The sequence below is a fragment of the Heptranchias perlo genome, chromosome 27 (genome assembly GCF_035084215.1).
Source record: "Heptranchias perlo isolate sHepPer1 chromosome 27, sHepPer1.hap1, whole genome shotgun sequence".
NCBI lineage: Eukaryota > Metazoa > Chordata > Chondrichthyes > Hexanchiformes > Hexanchidae > Heptranchias > Heptranchias perlo.
In genome coordinates this window covers 35046256-35065912 of record NC_090351.1, presented here as the reverse complement: position 1 = coordinate 35065912, position 19657 = coordinate 35046256, and the positions used below count along the sequence as shown (strand labels likewise).

Genomic DNA, 19657 nt, shown 5'->3' with positions numbered 1-19657 from the left:
GCTTGAGCTGAGTCCTCAAATGTCCTCACTGTTGTGGCGCTTTAGTGAGATTGCTTCCAGCTGAGTCAAATTCTACACGGCCAGGAATGAGGAGGCCATCATCGCAGCTCCCTGAATCGCGTTAGGATTCTCTGGTAATACTTGGGTTGTGCACAGTGCTCTTTACTCAGTAGAGCATCTTGGTCTTGCTGACAATTGCTCCTCTGTCATAGAATGGTGCAGCACAGAAGGAGGCCATTCGGCCCATCGTGCCTGTGCCGGCTCTTTGAAAGAGCTACCTTGCTCTTTCCCCATAGCCCTGCAATTTTTTTCCTTTTTGAGTAGAGATCCAATTCTCTCTTATCGAACGTTACTATTGAATCTGTTTCCACCACCCAGTGCATTCCAGATCGTAAACAACTCTTGAGTTTTTAAAAAAATTCTCCTCATCTCCCACTTTTGGACCTGACCTTGAGCAGGCTGAGAAACAAATTCAGGTAGAGAAATTGATCATAAATAGACAGACGCACACACCGATAGATATATATTGACAGACAGACAGACATCTGTGCTAGATGTAGAATGCAGAGCAATAGACTGATGTGTGCAGGAAAAGGTCAATCAGCCAGGGTCTGAGGCACAGAAACCCAATAAGGAGGAGCACAGTCCCTGCCTGTGGGGTCACGCTCTACTTACTTAAACCCAGGGCACGTCATGGACGTCTCCGCTGACATGATCAGTATTCGAGGGGGAGGAGATCCTTGGGGATTATGACTTTTGTATTCTGACTGGTATAAAGGCTGTGTGCTATCTGAGATTTAACAAACGGAAATTCTGAAGACAATTGGTTGATCTTTATTTCTTGTGTCACAGACTGTACTACGTGAAAACATGGAGGAAGTGCAACAATTCTTCAACGTTCAGGATCACTGTCGCTTGCCTTTGAACCCAAGTCTTTTAGCCAAAGGAGTCAATCCAAGGGTATGTTACGTTCTGTGAATTTATTTAAGGTTGCGTTTTCCATTTGGTCGTTTTTTTAAAAACCTCTTAGTTGTGGATTTTTCTTATACTTGTTTGCTAAGCTTCCTAGGAAAGAAAGAAAGAAAGATTTATATAGATCCTTTCATGACCTCAGGACATAACCAAAGCGCTTTACAGCCAATGAAGTACTTTTGACGTTTAGTCACTGTTGTAATGCAGGAAACGTGGCAGCCAATTTGCGCACAGCAAGGTCCCACAAATAGCAATGAGATAAATGTCCCGATAATATTTTAGTGATGTTGGTTGAGGGATAAATATTGGCCAGGACAAACTCTCCTGCTGTTCGTCGAAATGGTTCCATGGGATCTTTAACATCCACCTGAGAGAACAGACGGGGTCTCGGTTTAACGTCTCATCCGAGGGATGGCACCTCCGTCAGTGTATTACTGCACTGAAGTATCAGCCTGGATTATATGCTCAGGTCTTTGGAGTGGGACTTGAACCCACAACCTTCTGACTCAGAGACGAGTGTGCTACCCACTGAGCCACAGCTGACACCGAACGTGCAATTAATATGGATTTGGCCTTGTGTGCAAACTTCATCTGCTCTAAGCTGCCAGAACCTCTTACTTCTCCAGTAATTCTGTATAAAAGGCTGGTCTGTCATGAGACCTGTCCGGCTACTCAGATGATGTTGCCACAATAGGCCACTGTAGTTTGCACATTAACATATTATCACCTCAATAGCCATGCAGGCTTTAAAACAACCCACCCTTTTGCACAGAACTACTGGAGATGTAAAGGGCTTGACATTGTGCAGCTTAGAGTACATGATTGTTGGATGTAACCCAAATGACGTTATACCAGTAATCACATTTTTTTGGCAGCCCAGCAATGTTCTGCTCTTTGAAAAAAGATCCTGAGCATTAATCTCTGGCCTTGGGTGCCTGATGCCTGATGGCTGCTTGGGTAAAGCCAGAGCCAGATGTGGTACTGAGCCATTCAGACCATGAAAGGCCTTTGTTGAACTTGCTGATCTCAGTCAGGTTATAGCAGGGCAGAGGGGCACTGCAATTGTTCTCAGCTTCCTAGGTTTAGTGGGGGAAAATTGGACAGGGTTCAGGCTCCTGGGCCATTATCCAGTGAATCCTGCCAGGAAACTCATTTGCATGGATATTGCGCTTCGGCAGAATTGATCTCGAGTGTGATACCTCTCGTGGTCAAATAGTCTGCCAACGCTCACTGTCGACGCTCACACATGAAGCATGATCACTTGAAGGGGAAATACCAGAGGGCTGTCAACACTTGTGAACTGCATCCCAGCTTGAATCACTGACGTCCAGAGTTGGATGGCTTGCATGGTGGAGGGGGTGGGTTGGAGAGGAGGGGGACCTGCATCACTCAGTCTTAACCCTTGAGGGGACTGACCCTGGAACTTCATTGACATTGTCTATAGAAATAGGCCTATCTCTGGTTGTCTGTCTTCCCAACTCAGAAGAATTGCATAGAACTGGTTGGCAACTTTTTGGAGAATGGGAAGAAAGGTGGGTACTACCATAAGGCCCAAGTGGTGATTCTTTGGTTTCTTCACCCACAGGCTTGCTCATTCTTCAATTCCAATGCCGTGCCTCTGAAAATCTCTTTCATCAACGCAGACCCTTTGGGGGATAACATTAATGTAATTGTTAAGGTAGGTTTATCTATTGTGGAATACATTTCGGAACATTGAGATAGAATCTTCAACAGTTAATTGGGATGTGTCCAAAGGGGATGATTCTTCTATAGGCGAGAGTTTCTTGGGCACAGATTGACACACTTCCAATGATATATTTGTGATGTGGAGATGCCGGTGATGGACTGGGGTGGACAAATGTAAGGAGTCTTACAACACCAGGTTATAGTCCTGACGAAGGAGGAAGCCTCCGAAAGCTTGTGATTTTAAATAAAGCTGTTGGACTATAACCTGGTGTTGTAAGACTCCTTACAATGATATATTTGGCACAGAATGACACGATGTGAGTTTGTACTCACGGTCCCTCACGTGGAGATTGGCCAGTCTCGACTGTACCATTGGACGGAGGGGAGTAGCAAGTGAAAGGATAATTGGAAGGCCGACCACTCTCTCACACCTCTTCACGAACAGCTGAAGACTGGCGTTGGCAAATGCTTGGATGCAGTCCTTCATGCTGTGCATGCTGTTGAGAATGGTGCATGGAGACCACAAGGATATAAAGGGGAGAAATCTAATGTCACTCATTGGGGAAGAGATAACAAACAGGATGGGCTGGTTTGGTAGCCGCAGAGGTGGTCAGTACAAAGGGTTTCTGTGGAGCTGCTGTGTCTAGTCAGGACTGCGTTTCCGTAAGTCTAGTGACTAAGAGCATAATGGCATTGCCTGTAGCCAACAATTACATTTCTGAATTAGATCAGGTCAAAATCTCCAGGATAGGGGTCACTTCTTTTGTTCTTGTTTTTTTTACAATAATAGTCTCCAGTCCTTTTCAGGGCATTGGATAGATCCCAGAAACACAACTTAGTCCGTCAGTGACTGACTGCTGTGCAAGCAATGGTTCTTGTAACAAATGTCTCTCTCTACCGGTGATTGTAGAAGAGCTGTCTCAATGTACTGCTTGAAATGAGGGTAATTCACTCCAGATCTGAGTTAGTTATTCTCCATTGGGAGTTCTACAGTTGGCCCCAGCACCCTTGGACTTGGAGACAAAAGTTATCCAGTGATCTTAGCTGAAAAGTGCATGTAAGCAGACGTGGTGAGGGCAGGATTGGTTTTAGTTGTCATGACCCCATGGTTGAACAGCCTGCAAATACTAACTGTCCAGACTCAGACACGATAAATGGCTGCTTGTGCTAGAAACCAGAGACCCGCTGTTATGAATGGAATTGGATCCCATTCACCTGCCTTCAGGGGGAAGGAGAGGGGAGAGGGGGGAGGGGGGACTGGAAAAGGGAGGGGGGAGGGGGGACTGGAAAAGGGAGGGGGGAGGGGGGACTGGAAAAGGGAGGGGGGAGGGGGGACTGGAAAAGGGAGGGGGGAGGGGGGACTGGAAAAGGGAGGGGGGAGGGGGGACTGGAAAAGGGAGGGGGGAGGGGGGACTGGAAAAGGGAGGGGGGAGGGGGGACTGGAAAAGGGAGGGGGGAGGGGGGACTGGAAAAGGGAGGGGGGAGGGGGGACTGGAAAAGGGAGGGGGGAGGGGGGACTGGAAAAGGGAGGGGGGACTGGAAAAGGGAGGGGGGAGGGGGGACTGGAAAAGGGAGGGGGGACTGGAAAAGGGAGGGGGGAGGGGGGACTGGAAAAGGGAGGGGGGACTGGAAAAGGGAGGGGGGAGGGGGGACTGGAAAAGGGAGGGGGGAGGGGGGACGGGAAAAGGGAGGGGGGAGGGGGGACGGGAAAAGGGAGGGGGGACGGGGGACTGGAAAAGGGAGGGGGGACTGGAAAAGGGAGGGGGGAGGGGAAAAGGGAGGGGGGAGGGGAAAAGGGAGGGGGGACGGAAAAGGAGAGGGGGGACGGAAAAGGAGAGGGGGGACGGGAAAGGAGAGGGGGGATGGGAAAGGGGAAAGGGGAGGGGGGACGGGAGAGGAGAGGGGGAGGGGGGCTGGGAGAGGGGAGAAGAGAAGAGGAGGACAGAGGGAGGGAGGAAGGAAGGGAGAAGGGGAAGGAGGAAGGAAGGGAGAAGGAGTGGGGGGGGGGGGGAGGGTGAAAATTGGGGTGAATAAGCATAATTAACCTTTGTTGTGTATTGCCATTGTCCAGACTGGGGATGACTTGCGGCAGGACATGCTGACACTTCAGATGATCCACATCATGAACAAGATTTGGATTCAGGAAGGCCTGGATATGCGCATGATCTTCTTCAAGTGCACCTCAACAGGATGGGGACGAGGTAATCCCAAGCCTCATAGTCACTCTTTGAACAGTAACGTGATAATGAATACGCTGTTGGGTTCCGGAATGATGGGGAAAGTTGAGAAAGTTACCTAGATCTCTGTTGCATGCAATGCCCAATAGTTTGAGTGAGCCCACCTGCCCAAAAGCTGTAATTTTCCCCATTAAACTGGATTTGGTTCATTGTGGCTCTTTATAGATTCTGGTAACAGAAAAATATTTACTGAACCAAGCGCGGGGCACTTTTAACATAGCCCACCTGGCTGGTTTAACGCCACGCCTGATTTTGCTCTCCATTGAAGTCAGTGAAGAGTAATATTGGGCGGGGTGTAAAACCAGCGTCCCACCTGATACGTGGGATTCCCGCCCGGTGAGTTAGGTTAAAATTACCCCCCTTTGACTTGATTTCAGTTGTGCGTTGTATTAAATCTACCTAAAGGCCTGTCTCTAATAATCCGCAACTCCAAATCAAGTCAGAAATGGGAATTTAAGTTACATCTAATCGAGTTGGTCTGTCAACACCCCTCAACCAAATCACCATTCTTAAGTCTAACATTCTGTGTCAGCAGGCATTTGATCTGGGTGGGGGGGGGGGGTGTGAAGGGAGGGGCACCACAGGCAAACTAGAACATCTCCTCACTCAATCTCCATACTTTTCCTGCAGTGGGCACTGGGTAGCAACGTGGAGCAAGAACCCTGACTGATGGGCTGGGGATGGGTTGAGCCCAAGGATGCGTGGCTCAGTGGTAGCACTCTCACCTCTTAATTAGAAGTTGTGGGTTCAAGCCCCACTCCAGAGACTTGAGCACATAATCTAGGCTGACACTCCAGTGCATTACTAAGGGAGTGCTACATTGTCGGAGATGCCATCTTTTGGATGAGACGTTAAACCGAGTCCCCGTCTGCCCTCTCAGGTGGACATAAAAAATCCCATGGGACCATTTCGAAGAAGAACAGGGGAGTTCTCCCTGGTGTCCTGGCCAATATTCATTCCTCAACCAACCTCATTAAAACATATCATCTGATCATTATCACACTGCTGTTTGTGGGACCTTGCTGTGTGCAAAATTGGCTGCTGCCTTTCCTACATTACAACAGTACACTTACATTACACTGCAAAAGTACTTCGTTGGTTGTAAAGTGATTTGGGACATCCTGAGATCATGAAAGGAACTATATAAGTGCAAGTCTGTCTTTCTTTCAGTTGTCCTATCTCTGCTGCTTCCCTGGTTGAGATCAGCTAACTCAGCACAGAGCAGGAATTAAACCTGGGAACTCCCTGGTCCATGTGACTCAGTGGGCCTAAGTCCTTCTCTAATGTCTGTCTCTTGAGATTGGGACAAACTGGATATAGATATAAATACAGGTACTGCAAAAAGGCTGAAATGGAATCAAAAAGTAACAGAAGAATAGTCCATGAAAGTATTGCAATACACTGATTTCATCAGTTATTTTTGGAGTTTAGCAGGTTAATTATCTTACTACTTGCTGTGTACATTGTTCCAGTGATGTAGCGTAAAGTGAGTTTGCCTTGCTCACTCAAAAATCACTGTTCATATTTTACAGGAATGGTGGAGATGATTCCAAATGCAGAGACCTTGCGGAAAATCCAGGTGGAGCACGGAGTAACAGGATCTTTCAAAGATCATCCGCTGGCAGAATGGCTACAGAAACACAACCCAAATGAGGAGGAGTATGAAAAGGTGAAGAGAAGCTGCCAGTTTTTTTTGGATCCGCCCCTTTCCTTCTATTTGACCTTTGCCTGTTGGGCCGGGTGAAGAAGCAAACTGCTGTGTACAGCCTAGTAAACAACCATGAGCGGGGGAACTGAGTTAGACACAGGCCTTCGAGCTCTAAAACTTGGGTTCAAATCCAGGCCAGATTGTTAGGACAGAAATCTCCTCTGTCTGCTGCCTGCAGGGATCTTGAATCAAATGATTTTCAATCCATTTCCACGAGGCTCCAGCACAAAACTGAGCCTAATTCGACACTATTTGGCAATATCGGTCAGACAGGTCTAAGGATGGTTGGTGTGGGAAATGGAAAAATTCACATTGGTGTAGTAGGTGGTACATTTCTAAGGTTGGGGTTCAGCTACATTGTTGAACCATAGAGGGAACTTTATTCTGCAGCTGGCTGTGCTATACCAGACCTGGCAGTGCTTAATGTTGAGACTGGTGTCTGAAATGGGAGAGTGGCCCATTTCCCTTCATCCCTCATGCTGATGAGTGCAAAAAATCAATGAAAAGGCAAATGGGACTGTAACTCACTCTCCAACATTCACTCCCTCTCTGTGGAGAAGCATGTCACCCACCACTCCTGTTTGGCCATGTCAGGAGTCACAGGTAGCCCTCAACCGACATTTCCAGTGTGGTAATGCCCAATTTGCCTTTGGTCATTTCCATTGCACCTCAACTGCATCTAGTCCTGTAAAGTCCAGTTACACAAGCAACTTCAGAGATGCCATGAGGTCGGGCTGCCCAAGCTGAATGTGTGGTTTTTTTTGTTGTGCACCCCTCGCCTCTCCATCCAGGTTATGCAATGTCCTGTCTCGTTGGAACCTTGATATGTTTGTAATCTGCTCCGGCATAAGCATGGTGGGCCAAATGGCCGCCTCCTGTGCTGTACGGTTCTATGCACTGCGGAAATATTAATTATCCATTTGTGGCTGCAGATAAAGCAAATACCATGTTGCTAGCAAAGGTGGTGGTGCAATTACTGCCCAGTCCTAACCAGTATTTAACAGGAGCTGGCTTTCCCTCCCTATCCCATGCATTTTAGAGAATTACTGTTCCACTTGCCTGTGCTCTTCTGCTGTCCGCTTTCTGGCTGATTGAGAGACCCCTTCAGCTTCCTCATTTTCCTTGTGCTGCTCCGCGCACGGCAGCCGCAATGCTGTACGAAGTAGAGTGAAAATAGAGGTAATTTCAGAAATAGTTGGATGCTATAATGGAGGGGACTGTAGGTTTGCTTGGATTAATGAGCTGGAATGGGCTAATGGGTTTTGCTCATCGATGTCCACCTTGTGATCTTTGAATGCAAGTACAAGTCCATCAGATCCTCTGCATGTATCACAGATCCAATGCTGTCAGAAGTAAAGTTAAAAGAAAGATTGGAGCAGATTCTGCCTGAGGGGCTTTTCAATGGTAACTCAGATAGTGCTGCACTGATTTTTTTTTCCCACTTTCTTTCTGCACTCTAGGCTGTGGAAAATTTCATCTACTCTTGTGCAGGCTGCTGTGTGGCCACCTATGTCCTGGGCATATGTGACCGACATAATGACAATATCATGCTGAAGACCAGTGGCCATATGTTCCATATCGATTTTGGCAAATTTCTTGGCCATGCCCAGATGCTCGGCAACTTTAAGAGGTGAGCGCATTAATGGTTTCCTGTATTGATTCACACTACAGTCTATGAGCTGTTGTGTACATGCAACATTGTCTCCCCAGCTCAGCCTTTAAGACTTTAGCAAATGTATCATTTAATACCAAAAAAGAAATTGGACACGGGTTGTGTTTTTAACGTCCTTGTTTTTTTTCTACTTCCACAGAGACCGAGCTCCATTTGTCTTCACCTCAGATATGGCTTATGTCATTAATGGAGGTGACAAGCCCTCCAGCCGGTTCCATGACTTTGTTGACCTGTGCTGTCAGGCTTACAATCTCATCCGCAAGCACACGGACCTGTTCCTCAATCTCCTGGGACTGGTACGGTGATGTAGCTCACCAGATGGATTAGTTTGACTTAGGAAGCTACTGATTTTGGTTCAGAAGTGTGCGATGGATTGAAAATTCACCAATAATTGGATCCTTTTTCTTTCTGTAGATGCTTTCCTGTGGAATCCCAGAGCTGTCTGATGTCCAAGACCTGCGATATGTTTATGATACTCTTCGACCTCAGGAGTCAGAAGCCCACGCTACGACCTACTTCACAAGGTGTGATTTCCAGACCAGTAAAACTGTAACAGACAACTGTACTGAAGTGTGTTGGCCGTGATTTCTACCAATATCTTCACTGTTGGTCATTGGTTATTTCGCAGTTAGAATAGTTTTGGGCATCTTACTTTAGGAAGAATATCAGGACCACGGGGAAGATGCAAAAGAAATTCACTAAGGTAACACTGGGGATGAAGATGCTTTAGGTATGAAGAGAGAGACTATTTTCATTAGAAAGAAGAAAGTTAAGAGGAGACCTAATAGAAAGAACAGAACTATTGCACTGGTCGTGAGTCAGTAACTAGACGGCAGAAATTTAAAGTTCGTCACCAGGATAACGAAGGGAGAGATTGAGAGAACTTTTTTTTAATCTGAGGGTTATTAATACATGGAATGCCCTATGGCAAACAATGGTGGAAGCAGAATCCATAACACCTTTAAAAAGGGAAGTGGATAAGTATTTAGGAAAAGAAAATTTTCAAAGGGTATGGGGACAAAGTAGTCAGCTCTTTAAGGGAGCTGGCAGATGGGCTGAATAGCCTGCCATCATTTTTACTGTCAGAAATAGTGAGTTGCAAAGAAAAAAATGGACTAACAGGACCATTAAAGGGAATGGAAAGTGTAAGAAACAAGCATTTTCCAACATAAATGTTCTATTATTGATGACCTTTGTGTCTTTAACAAAAATATTTATAAACTAGTGGACCTTCGGTGACATCGAGAAAATTCTAGAGCACATTAATGGTGCAACGGTGATGCTTTGTTTAACCTGGCCTATCCCATTAAAACCATTGCACAAGTACATCCTGTGGAGAAGTGGTCTAAATGGGCAAATGCAGGTAATTGTAGCTGCTTGTAAACACTTGAGAGCAATTAGGTGCTTGTAAATTTCTGGCTCCAGGGCAAAAGAACCCAGCACTTTTAAGATTGTTTTGCCTCTGTGACAAAGTGTGACATCTGGAGGGTATGGATGTATGCTAGATGCAAGACTTTGATATATAGTATCTTATTAAAATGTAATATTTTTAATATCAGGAGCACATGCTTATGTGCCATTATTTAATAGATACAATAGGGAAATGAGTGTGAACCACTCCTGCCTAATGCACTAAAATCTCACGGTCAGCTGTTGAAAGAAAGCATTTATGTCGGAAAATGTTGGTTTAACTTCCCTTTCAAGTGTGTATAGTTTCAGAATCAAAAGAGGTAGCGGGGATGCAAAAACAGGTGTTAGCAGATCAGCCGCCCGATATACCACGTCCGATTTCCTTTCCATTGACTTCACCGTAAGTGAAAATTACCCAGCTTGTCTCCTGGGAGGAAATGAAGCCAGTCCTGGGTGTGAGTGATGGGATCTTCAGGCCCTGTATTGGAATTTTTTGAGGGGTGGGAAAGAGCATCATTGCAGTCGTGCTCATGAGGCCACAAAATGAGTTGTTTAATTTGTGTCCATCTAGTGCCCATGATGTAGAGGCAATGGAGAAGGTCCAAAAGAAATTTACAAGTGTGATACCAGAACTGAGAGGTTATACCTATCAGGAAAGACTGAACCAGCTGGGGCTCTTTTCTCTAGAAAAGAGAAGGCTGAGAGGTGACCTGATCGAGGTCTTTAAGATTATGAAAGAGTTTAATAGGATAGACGTGGAGATGATGTTTCTACTTATGGGTGAGACCAAAATTAAGGATCATAAATATGAGAGTCACCAATAAATCCAATGGGGAATTCAGGAGAAACTTTACCCAGAGAGTGGTTGGAACTTGCTTACCACATGGAGTAGTTGAGGCGAATAGCATAGATGCATTTAAGGGAAAGCTAGATAAACACATGAAGGAGAAAGGAATAGAAAGTTATGCTGGTAGGGTGAGATGAAGTGGGGTGGGAGGAGGCTCGTGTAGAGCATAAACACCAGCATGGACCAGTTGGGCCGAATGGCCTGTTTTTGTGGTCTACATTCTATGTAATTCTACTGAAGCTCTGCCTAATTTTCAGGCTAATCGAATCCAGCCTGGGCAGCGTGGCAACCAAACTTAACTTCTTCCTTCACAACCTGGCCCAGATGAAGTTTGCCGGAACTGATGACCGACCAACACTCTCCTACGCTCCAAAAACGTACACCATGAAGACCGACGGGAAAATCAAGGAAGTGTTTGTGTGTCGACATCAGAAGATATTCAACCCCAATAAAGGATATGTAAGTGAATTTCCTGTACCTGTCTCTTGTATGCACATATTTACTTACACGCAGAATCGGCTTCTGTCTGAACCCCATTGTATTCTTGCTGGCCCCCCCCCCTGCTTTTAAACAGTAGCTGCAAACTATTTTGAAATGGTGACAACGTGTGTAGACCTCATCTTCATAGAGAGGCCAGACTGTTGCCTATTAGATTAACCTTTCAAGCTACATTAGATTATCCAAGACCAGTGTTTACAAGATGTGCTTATGTCAGAACCAGAGCCTCCCTTCTGTGTCAAATTAGGAACATTTATGTATTATGTCTCTTTAGATAGAATAAGCATCGATCAAAAATTGGCTTCCAAAAGTTGTATCTTTATAAGATTTCCTTTGCCTCTGTGTCAGGGGAGCGAGTGACCAGTACACAAAACCACCCTGCTCGATTTACAGTTTCAATGAGATTCAACTTATTTCAGGCTGTACCAATATCTCTTTGAAATGTCAATGTATGTAAACTGAGGGGAAATGGACAAATTCATGAAACGTAATGGATGAACCCATTATGGGATATCTTAAAAGAAGTTTAATTAATGTCTCAGAATTAATACCTGTGACATGAAAGGCTTCTTTTGGCATAAAAGTTCTGTTGTTGCTACTACCTATAGTTCAGTTTTCAACTATATTTTAGTCCCTGGACTTGACCGTTGGACTTTAGGTAGAAGCAACAACTACCTAGAAATCTAGTCACCCACGTACCAATTTTGCACTGGAAAGTCTACGAATGACTGTTCCTTCAAACCAAAATGTTGCTGATTATCAGACTGTAAAGATGTTTCTTAGCTCCCTGTGGATTGATTTACTCGTGATTGTTTTCTAAGTATTTGTACCATCTATCCCTTGCTGTTTTTGAGTAATTCTCTTTACTTGCAAATAAATTTAACTATTCATTTTTAAATTGGGATGTTTATTGCCTTTGGGCGTGGACAGGAAGGTGTGGTGGGAATTTCACAGGTTCTCTGATGGCATTACGTTGTAACTAAAGGGTAATTACTTGTCCTATTCCTTACATGGCTTACGTAAGGGTGCAAGTTTTGATTCAAGTGAGACTCAAGTCTGCTTATGGAAGCTGCCTTTTTGCCACGAGCACAAGTTTCAAAGTGTTGGAGGAAAGCTCAAATCATAAATGTTTGTATTCCCTACTCCACAGACTTATGTTGTGAAAGTGGAGCGGGAGGGACAGCACGAGGCTACGTTCATACTGAGAACCTTTGAAGAATTTCACGAACTCCACAATAAACTCCGCCTCATCTTCCCATCTTCCAGACTGCCAAGGTAGGAAGTTACAAGGAATCTCAAGTGCCCTAATAAATGTCTGTCATTCGATAGTATGCCTTTCTATCCTAAATCATTCCCCAAAAAATGGAAAAGATAGAAAGTCATTATTTGAGGGAGTGCCAAGCTAAAAATTAATTTGGATAAAACATTGTTATATAAGTGTATAGAAATTGAAGACTTGAAATGAATGAAAATAATATTTTCACTTGTATATCGCCTTATGATGTCATTAAACTGTCTCAAAGCACTTCACATGTGAATTACTTTTTGGCGTGCAGTGACAGTTGTGTTGTCAAATGCGGGACTAAGTAAAGTTTAACGAAAAGAACAAAAAACGCTGGAAATTTACAGCTCCAGCAAGGGAAAGCAGGGTTTTATGGTTCTTAAACGATTGTCAGTTTGGAAATTTCATGCCTTGAGTATTTCCCTTAAAAGGATAAAGTCCCTTTTCTGACGTTCTATTTTTGAGGATCTACATTTGAGAGACTGACTTACCCAAGTTGTTTCTGTCTGCAGCTTCCCGAGCAGGTTTGTGCTTGGCCGAGGTGAGGCGATGGCTGACCGACGCAAGGAGGAGCTGGATGGTTATATCTGGCATTTAATCCACTCCCCTCCTGAGGTAGCTGAGGTGAGATTCTCTCTTCCAACCAGTAGACGGCAGAAACCATCAGTCAATTTTGGGTTTGCAACTGTATATATTATGTATGCCAGTCGATCTCCTGTGGTATTGCACACGGGGAATCGAGACCAAGTGCAGGTGGTGGGATAAGGGGGTGGGGGGGCGTGGTGGGGGGTGGCAATTGGACCAAGGCCCAGGGAGGACTGCAACGTTGAAATTTTATAGAGGCTAGAGAGAGAAGGTGGAGCGTGAGGGGTACAAGGAGGAAGGTAGAACAGAGATAGAGTAGCCAGCAATTTAGAGGAGGGTAGAGCACGTTAGGAGGCTGGAGGGAAACGGTTAGGATTAAAAGAGAGAAAAGAAAAATGATTCAATGAAATGGCTGGGCTCTGAGAGAGGTGGGAATGGACTCTGGCGGGAGCAGGGATCAGCTAAGAAAGCCCAACCTCAGATTTTTTTTTTGAAAGTGCATGAGAAAAATGGAAGAAAAGTCCTAATGTTGAGAGAGGGAAGAAACGCGTTATTAGGAACGTACTAAATCTAAAAATAGAAACTTATCCATTTGTACTGTGAAGGCAGAGGGAGGTTGTTGGTTCCATGCTGGGACTGCGATGGCTCCGAAGCAGAGATGTGCTTCAGCTGTGGAGAACTTGGAGCTTCTGAAACTCCATCTTGTGGTAGAAATGTAGCTGCAGGCTCGATCTGACAGCAAGTATCTGCTCACTTAGCATGAAATCCTATCAGTGTGCCATCTAGAGTCTGACAGAAATGGTGACATGCCAATAAGGTGCGCTTGATGTACATAGCGAAGTTGTTATGATATAGATTTATGGTTTTTTTTACATTAGATAATATACCAAAAATGGTATGTCAAAGTCCAGATGTCATATTTTGTCGCAAATGCAAAACATTCTTAAAATGCTGGATGCTGCTCGGCTGCAGCCTGAAACTAACAAGCACCTTCCAATATACAAAATTCCCTGAGTTAGCAACAATCTAGCTCTGGCTGACCTAAGCCTCTATTTACTAAACAACATCTAGACTTTGGAGCATTAGAGAGAGACAGTTCCACTTTAGCAGGATAAGATATTGTGCAATGCATGGTTTAACACTGCTGACCTTATAAAACAGTGCAGTATCCAATTTATCACGAGGCGTGCCTCAGGAGATCTGATAAGATATATGGTATGCATCGGTCAAACTTAAGGCATTAGTCAAAAGTATCGGAAGTATTAAAAAAAAAGGCATTTACTGATGCTAAAATGACTTCAATTACCTGGCCTATCAGGGACAGGGCTTTACAAAAAGCTGCCAATCTATAGAATTCTCCTTCACCATTAGCTTAGAATTTACCTCAGGATGTGGCTTATTCAGACTATTTTACTGCAGGGAATACACAAGCAGTGGCCTTAAAAGGACAGGCAAGGTTAAACACAGCTCCTTCTTAGCAGCTAAACATCACAGTGATGCAAGTAACCCCACTGGGAATCAGCTAAGGACACTACCTAAACCCAGTGATGACACTGCCGTAGACGTATTGATATTAGTATGCAACAAGATCGTGTCAGAATATTTACAGATTTCATTTTTTCATTTCACAGGAACAAGATTTCAGGGAAAGGCTTAAGTTGTAAGAAGGGCCCATTTTCAAAACGTGGAATCATGCAGCACAGAAGGAGGCCATTCAGCCCATCGTGCCTGTGCCGGCTCTTTGAAAGAGTTATCCAATTAGTTCCATGGCCCTGCAAATTTTTCCTTTTCAAGAATACACCCAATTCCCTTTTGAAAGTTACTATTGAATCTGCTTCCACCCCCCTTTCAGGCAGTGCATTCCAGATTATAACAACTTGCTGCATAAAAAATTCTCATCTCGCCTCTGATTCTATTGTCAATTATCTTAAATCTGTGTCCACTGGTTACCTACCCTCCTGCCAGTGGAAACAGTTTCTCCCTACCTACTCTATCAAAACCTTTCATGATTTTGAACGCCTCTATTAAATCTCCCCTTAATCTTCTCTGCTCTGAGGAGAACAATCCCAGCATGAACAAATTCACACAGCTCTCAGCACCGAAATTCTCCTGTGAACTGTTGTTCAGTACGTGCAATACTCTCAACCGAGGGTTGCATCAGGCAACTTTTCTTATCTCTGTTTGTTCACTGAGCCCGAGTCTGCTGCTGCTTAGGAACGTAAGCACCTGTAAGCAAACTCCAACCAGCCCTGGGACCAGGTGCTGAGGACAGTTTGCAACAGCAGCACAGATCTGGGTTTTGCTGCCATTGAAATGATTTTGGGGAAAGGTGCAGCTGTAAAATGTTGTTTTATATTGTAAAGCACGGTGTTGCAATCCAATTGGGGGCGGAGAAGGATTTGATTACCAGAGCAATGGGAGTCAGAATCGTAAAATCAGGGATGGGTGACAGAGGTCTTTGAGGATCGTTGTTCTGAAGGCACAATTTTTATCTAAAGCCTTATAGGGATATAATTCTTGGAAAAATATTACCACAAAGAATCTGCATTTTTGCCAGTAACCTTAACAGTCCCAAACAACCTGTTCAGTTCGCAATTGCTGATTTATGGTACGTGTAAGTATGACGTGCAGAGGGCTAACCAGCTATTGTTCAGGTATTGTAGTAATCTTCCAATCTGTCCATCGTACAGCACGATGTGAGACAGCACTTCTCGCCCAAAAGGCTGTGGATGCTAGGACAATTGGAGCATTCAAGACTCAAGATAGATAGATTTTTGTTGGGTAAGAGTATCAAGGGAAAAGGCAGGAAAATTGAGTTGAGGTGCAGATCAGCCATGATCTAATTGAATGGCGGAGCAGGCTTGACTGGCTGAATGGCCTACTCCTGTTATGTTCCTATCCCCCCATGGGTTATCAGCCAGCAGGAGGTCAGCCTTGTCACAGACTCCCACTGCAGGACACACAAGCTTTGTTAGAATGCTCAGATCAGTTGAGATTGTACATGAAGGTGGGACTAGGGACTTTGAGAAAGGACACAGCATCTCTGAGCTGCCTTTGGAGCCGTGAGTAGATTGGACAGGTCAGAGCAGACAGAGGTTAGAAGGACATCAGTGAAATGGTAGAGGATGGGAGTGTTTTAAGAATGGCGACAGTGGAATTGTGGGGGGGAAGGGTGGGAAAGGCACACTCTGAACCACTTTACCTTCCTCTCCTTCCCCCCCGCACCCTCCCCAACCCCTCCGTTGCAGTTGTTGCAGGTCAAGAGAGATGCTTTTGGACCCATTGACAGCACAGTACGGCATTAATCATTGTTTTTTTTCCCCAGTGTGATCTGGTCTACACCTTCTTCCACCCACTCCCAAAGGATGACAAGTCAGTAGCTGGCAGCACGTTGCCAAAAGCAACAGGTGTGTTCCCGTTTGCCTATCTCAGGAATGCTCATCTTTATACACCTCGTGTTTTGACTCTGAAGTTTTTAACCTTTCCCTCATTAATGTGTAATCAAGCAAAGCCGTAGAGGTCAGGGTACAGCATGACACAGCGAGATGATTCTCTTAAACAGCATGCCTTAAGGGTTTGTGCTCATTATCGCTATGCACTAATTTTCGAACCTCAGCAATGCTGGAATGTAAATCCTGGAGCATGCAAGACTGAGATAGATAGATTTTTATTGGGTAAGATAGAGAGGCAACTCCCCACAGAGATGGAGAACTGATCATCTGAGTACCTTTAGTCCATCTCCCAGAGCTGAATCAAGAATAACATTTTCGGAGACCTGAAAGGTACATTGTCTCCATGTTTCTTCAGTGAAAATTGGACATGGCACCAGTGGGGGTCTAAGTGGGCAGAGAGGGGTAAGAGTATATGAGAGGGAAGGATAGGATGAGGAGACTCGCGATAGGCTGGGGTTCTTTTCTATAGAAAAGAGAAGGCTGGGGGATAGCCTGATAGAGGTCTTTAAGATTGTGAAAGGGCTTGATAGGGTAGATGTAGAGAAGATGATTCCACTTATGGGGAAGACCACATCTAGGGGCCATAAAAGTAATGATGTGGAGATGCCGGTGATGGACTGGGGTGGACAAATGTAAGGAATCTTACAACACCAGGTTATAGTCCAACAAATTTATTTTAAAATCACAAGCTTTCGGAGATTATCCCCTTCGCATTTAAAAGGAAGCTGGATAAACACCTGAGGTAGAAAGGAATAGAAGGTTGTGCTGATAGGGTTAAATAAAGAGAGGTGGGAGGAAGCTCGTGTGGAGCATAAACACCGGCATGGACCAGTCGGGCTGAATGGCCTGTTTCTGTGCTGAACGTTCTATATAACCTATCCATTCCATAAGACTTCATTCACCACTTAATTCTGGAATCTGACCCCATTCACCTTTACCTGATTCCACTTACCCATTGGCATGTTTGTGTACTGCCTTGGTCATTAATCAATGCCAGTATTCCCCTTTCTTCAATCTTAGCAACCTCTCCACAAAACGAAACTGCATCTATTAGTCAGGCTTTCCCATAACATCGCATTATGAAAGAATGTTGCTGATTGATGAAACCTCCTTCTATTTGTGAGTACTTCCTGTTGTTAGGAATGTGTTTTTGTTTCAGTTTACGCACAAAAGCTGCATAATGAATTCAAAAAAAGTCAAAAACGCTTGCAGGTTTATTAAACATTAGATGTTACACAAGACCAAACCGAGGTCACGTAGGATGCCGCTGTCGTGGAAGAATCGTTGGTTACAGCCAGCTGAGCTCATCTTACTCCTTCCAGATTCCTCTCTTCTTTCTCTCCCAACCTATGGCTATGATTTTACCCCATTTACACTGTTTCTAACTGCACTTACTCCATAGGCATCTGCATTCCATAACCCTTTACCCACTTTCGGTACCAGTTCCCATCAAGATGCCCCTAAGCCTGCTAAATATGTCTGGGTTAGCAAGGCATAAAAAGAGTCTCGTCAGCATTAAACAGCTCCTTCCATACTGGCGGCCGGACAGCTGTTTGAGGTTCTGGGTCACGCCATGTTAGGGGACAGTTCGTTCCATGTTCCGGGCCTGACAGTTCATTCCATATTCATACTCTCATCTTTCTGTTTTTATTTTCTTTCTCTCCAAAGACATGCCTCCAACACCACCAATGGGGAAAGTCGGCGGAGAGGTGAAGCTGTCTATCTCGTACAAGAATGACAAGCTTTTTATCATGGTGATGCACATTCGAGGCCTAGTAAGTATTCTGGTGAATACAAATTGCCTAATTGGTGGGCAGATGAAGGGACACTCCAGGTCATGGGGAGCAAGGACTCACCCACGGGCAATGGTCTGAAACACTGAATAAAGTTTAAAAACCCCAAAATGTAACATACCACCCCAACAAATCAATTGGAACAAACTGGTTCCATCTCTTTTTAAAAAATTCTTTGGATAGTACTCATTACAAGGTTAAACGTTCACTCTAAGACTTGCACGTTACTGCCTGGAGATATGTGGAGCAACGTCAAGACTCCCTTTGAGAATCCAATCCCAATTCCATACCCCCAGTTGAAGGATCGCTGTGAGTGATTGGTGGAGGAGAGGGTTACACTGCTACGTTTGCTTCAGAGTAGAGTCCATACTGGTGCAGATTTGTGTTTGTCAAGATATATTAGACATCTCTGCCTCTCAATCAAAAGCAAGAACGATCTGACTACACGGAAACTGAATGCCAACACCTCTCTTCCTACAGGTTTTGCAGGATGGGACTGATCCAGATCCTTATGTCAAAATCTACTTACTACCAGACCCTCAGAAAACAAGCAAGAGGAAGACTAAGATGGCTCGAAAGACTTGTAACCCAACATATAATGAAATGGTAGGTTTGTATAGAAATTCCAGCACCATGAGAGGTGGGGGGAGAGGCTAATACTGGGATCCTGAAAGGCTAGTTTGTGTGAGACCTTTAGAATCTCATGACTATAATTCCCTCACAAAGCTGAAGGAGAATGGGAGGTGTCTAGGTTAAACAAAAGTATTTAAAGTTCCATGTTCAGTTTAATCCACTGACTAAAATACATCTTGTTTTATTTATCCATTTAAGTATTATTTCTCTCATTATATGATGTTTCATTGAATTTGTATTAAGAGTGAAGCAATAAAATTAATCCTTTGTTTCTAAAAAGTGAGAATAAGCTTCCAGGGTACTGATACTACAGTGAGATTTATGTAATATTGTGTGTCCTTAGCAGGCCCTACCACAGTGATGTGTGTCTCTGTCTAAAATCTTTGGTTTGTTACCATCTCCTGCTCAGAACCTTGTAAGTAACTGTGCAGAACTGTGCCCCCTAATGACTAAGTTGCCGCCCAGCTACCTCACCATAGAGGAGATCACCACTTCTGATCTTCATTCAAAACCCAGGGCATAGATCTGAAAGATCAATGTCTAATGTCATTAGACAACCCAACCCTTATCTGTAGGCATTTATTCTAGTGATGGACATTTGTGTAGGCTGGTCAGTTTGAAAAGGAATGCCGTCCTTGTCTTCTGATGGGATGTGGCGGTAGAGCACATCAGTGTTCCAACACAGATGGGTCGGATGCAGATTCACACCCACGCTTCCCAAGTGAATCTTGCCTCGGCCTCACTGTTATTGGGAAAGCACAAAGGTGAAGGTCCAGCATTTACTCACAGAAAGGGCAGAAGCATTATCTGAGGGCAGTTCTCTGTCCGAGGCCTTGGGATGGTGGAGGAGGGGCGGAAGGCCATGAGGGGCAAAGAGACAAA

General features: G+C 44.6%; 1 protein-coding gene and 1 long non-coding RNA gene across 4 annotated transcripts in view; one reads left to right on the top strand and one right to left on the bottom strand.

Annotated features, from left to right (window-relative positions):
• pik3c2b (phosphatidylinositol-4-phosphate 3-kinase, catalytic subunit type 2 beta) overlaps positions 1–19657 on the top strand; it is a 133505-nt gene that overhangs the window by 109950 nt on the left and 3898 nt on the right. Inside the window, exons 20-32 of the mRNA XM_068007650.1 lie at positions 853–960; positions 2558–2650; positions 4730–4859; positions 6428–6564; positions 8064–8233; positions 8415–8571; positions 8690–8799; positions 10790–10991; positions 12181–12305; positions 12825–12936; positions 16223–16304; positions 18018–18124; positions 18623–18748. Of these exons, the coding sequence (XP_067863751.1) occupies positions 853–960; positions 2558–2650; positions 4730–4859; positions 6428–6564; positions 8064–8233; positions 8415–8571; positions 8690–8799; positions 10790–10991; positions 12181–12305; positions 12825–12936; positions 16223–16304; positions 18018–18124; positions 18623–18748 (1659 nt within the window). The remainder of the gene's footprint in view (positions 1–852; positions 961–2557; positions 2651–4729; positions 4860–6427; positions 6565–8063; positions 8234–8414; positions 8572–8689; positions 8800–10789; positions 10992–12180; positions 12306–12824; positions 12937–16222; positions 16305–18017; positions 18125–18622; positions 18749–19657) is intronic.
• On the bottom strand, positions 812–17325 carry LOC137344582 (uncharacterized). 3 transcript variants are annotated; one of them, XR_010968393.1, is made up of 3 exons: positions 17302–17325; positions 2516–2618; positions 812–1065 (listed from the first exon to the last, which is right to left on the bottom strand). It is a non-coding gene; the product is annotated as an uncharacterized lncRNA (long non-coding RNA). The 3 variants fall into 3 exon arrangements; XR_010968391.1 differs by lacking the exon at positions 17302–17325 and adding an exon at positions 12804–13539; XR_010968392.1 differs by lacking the exon at positions 17302–17325 and adding an exon at positions 4704–4745.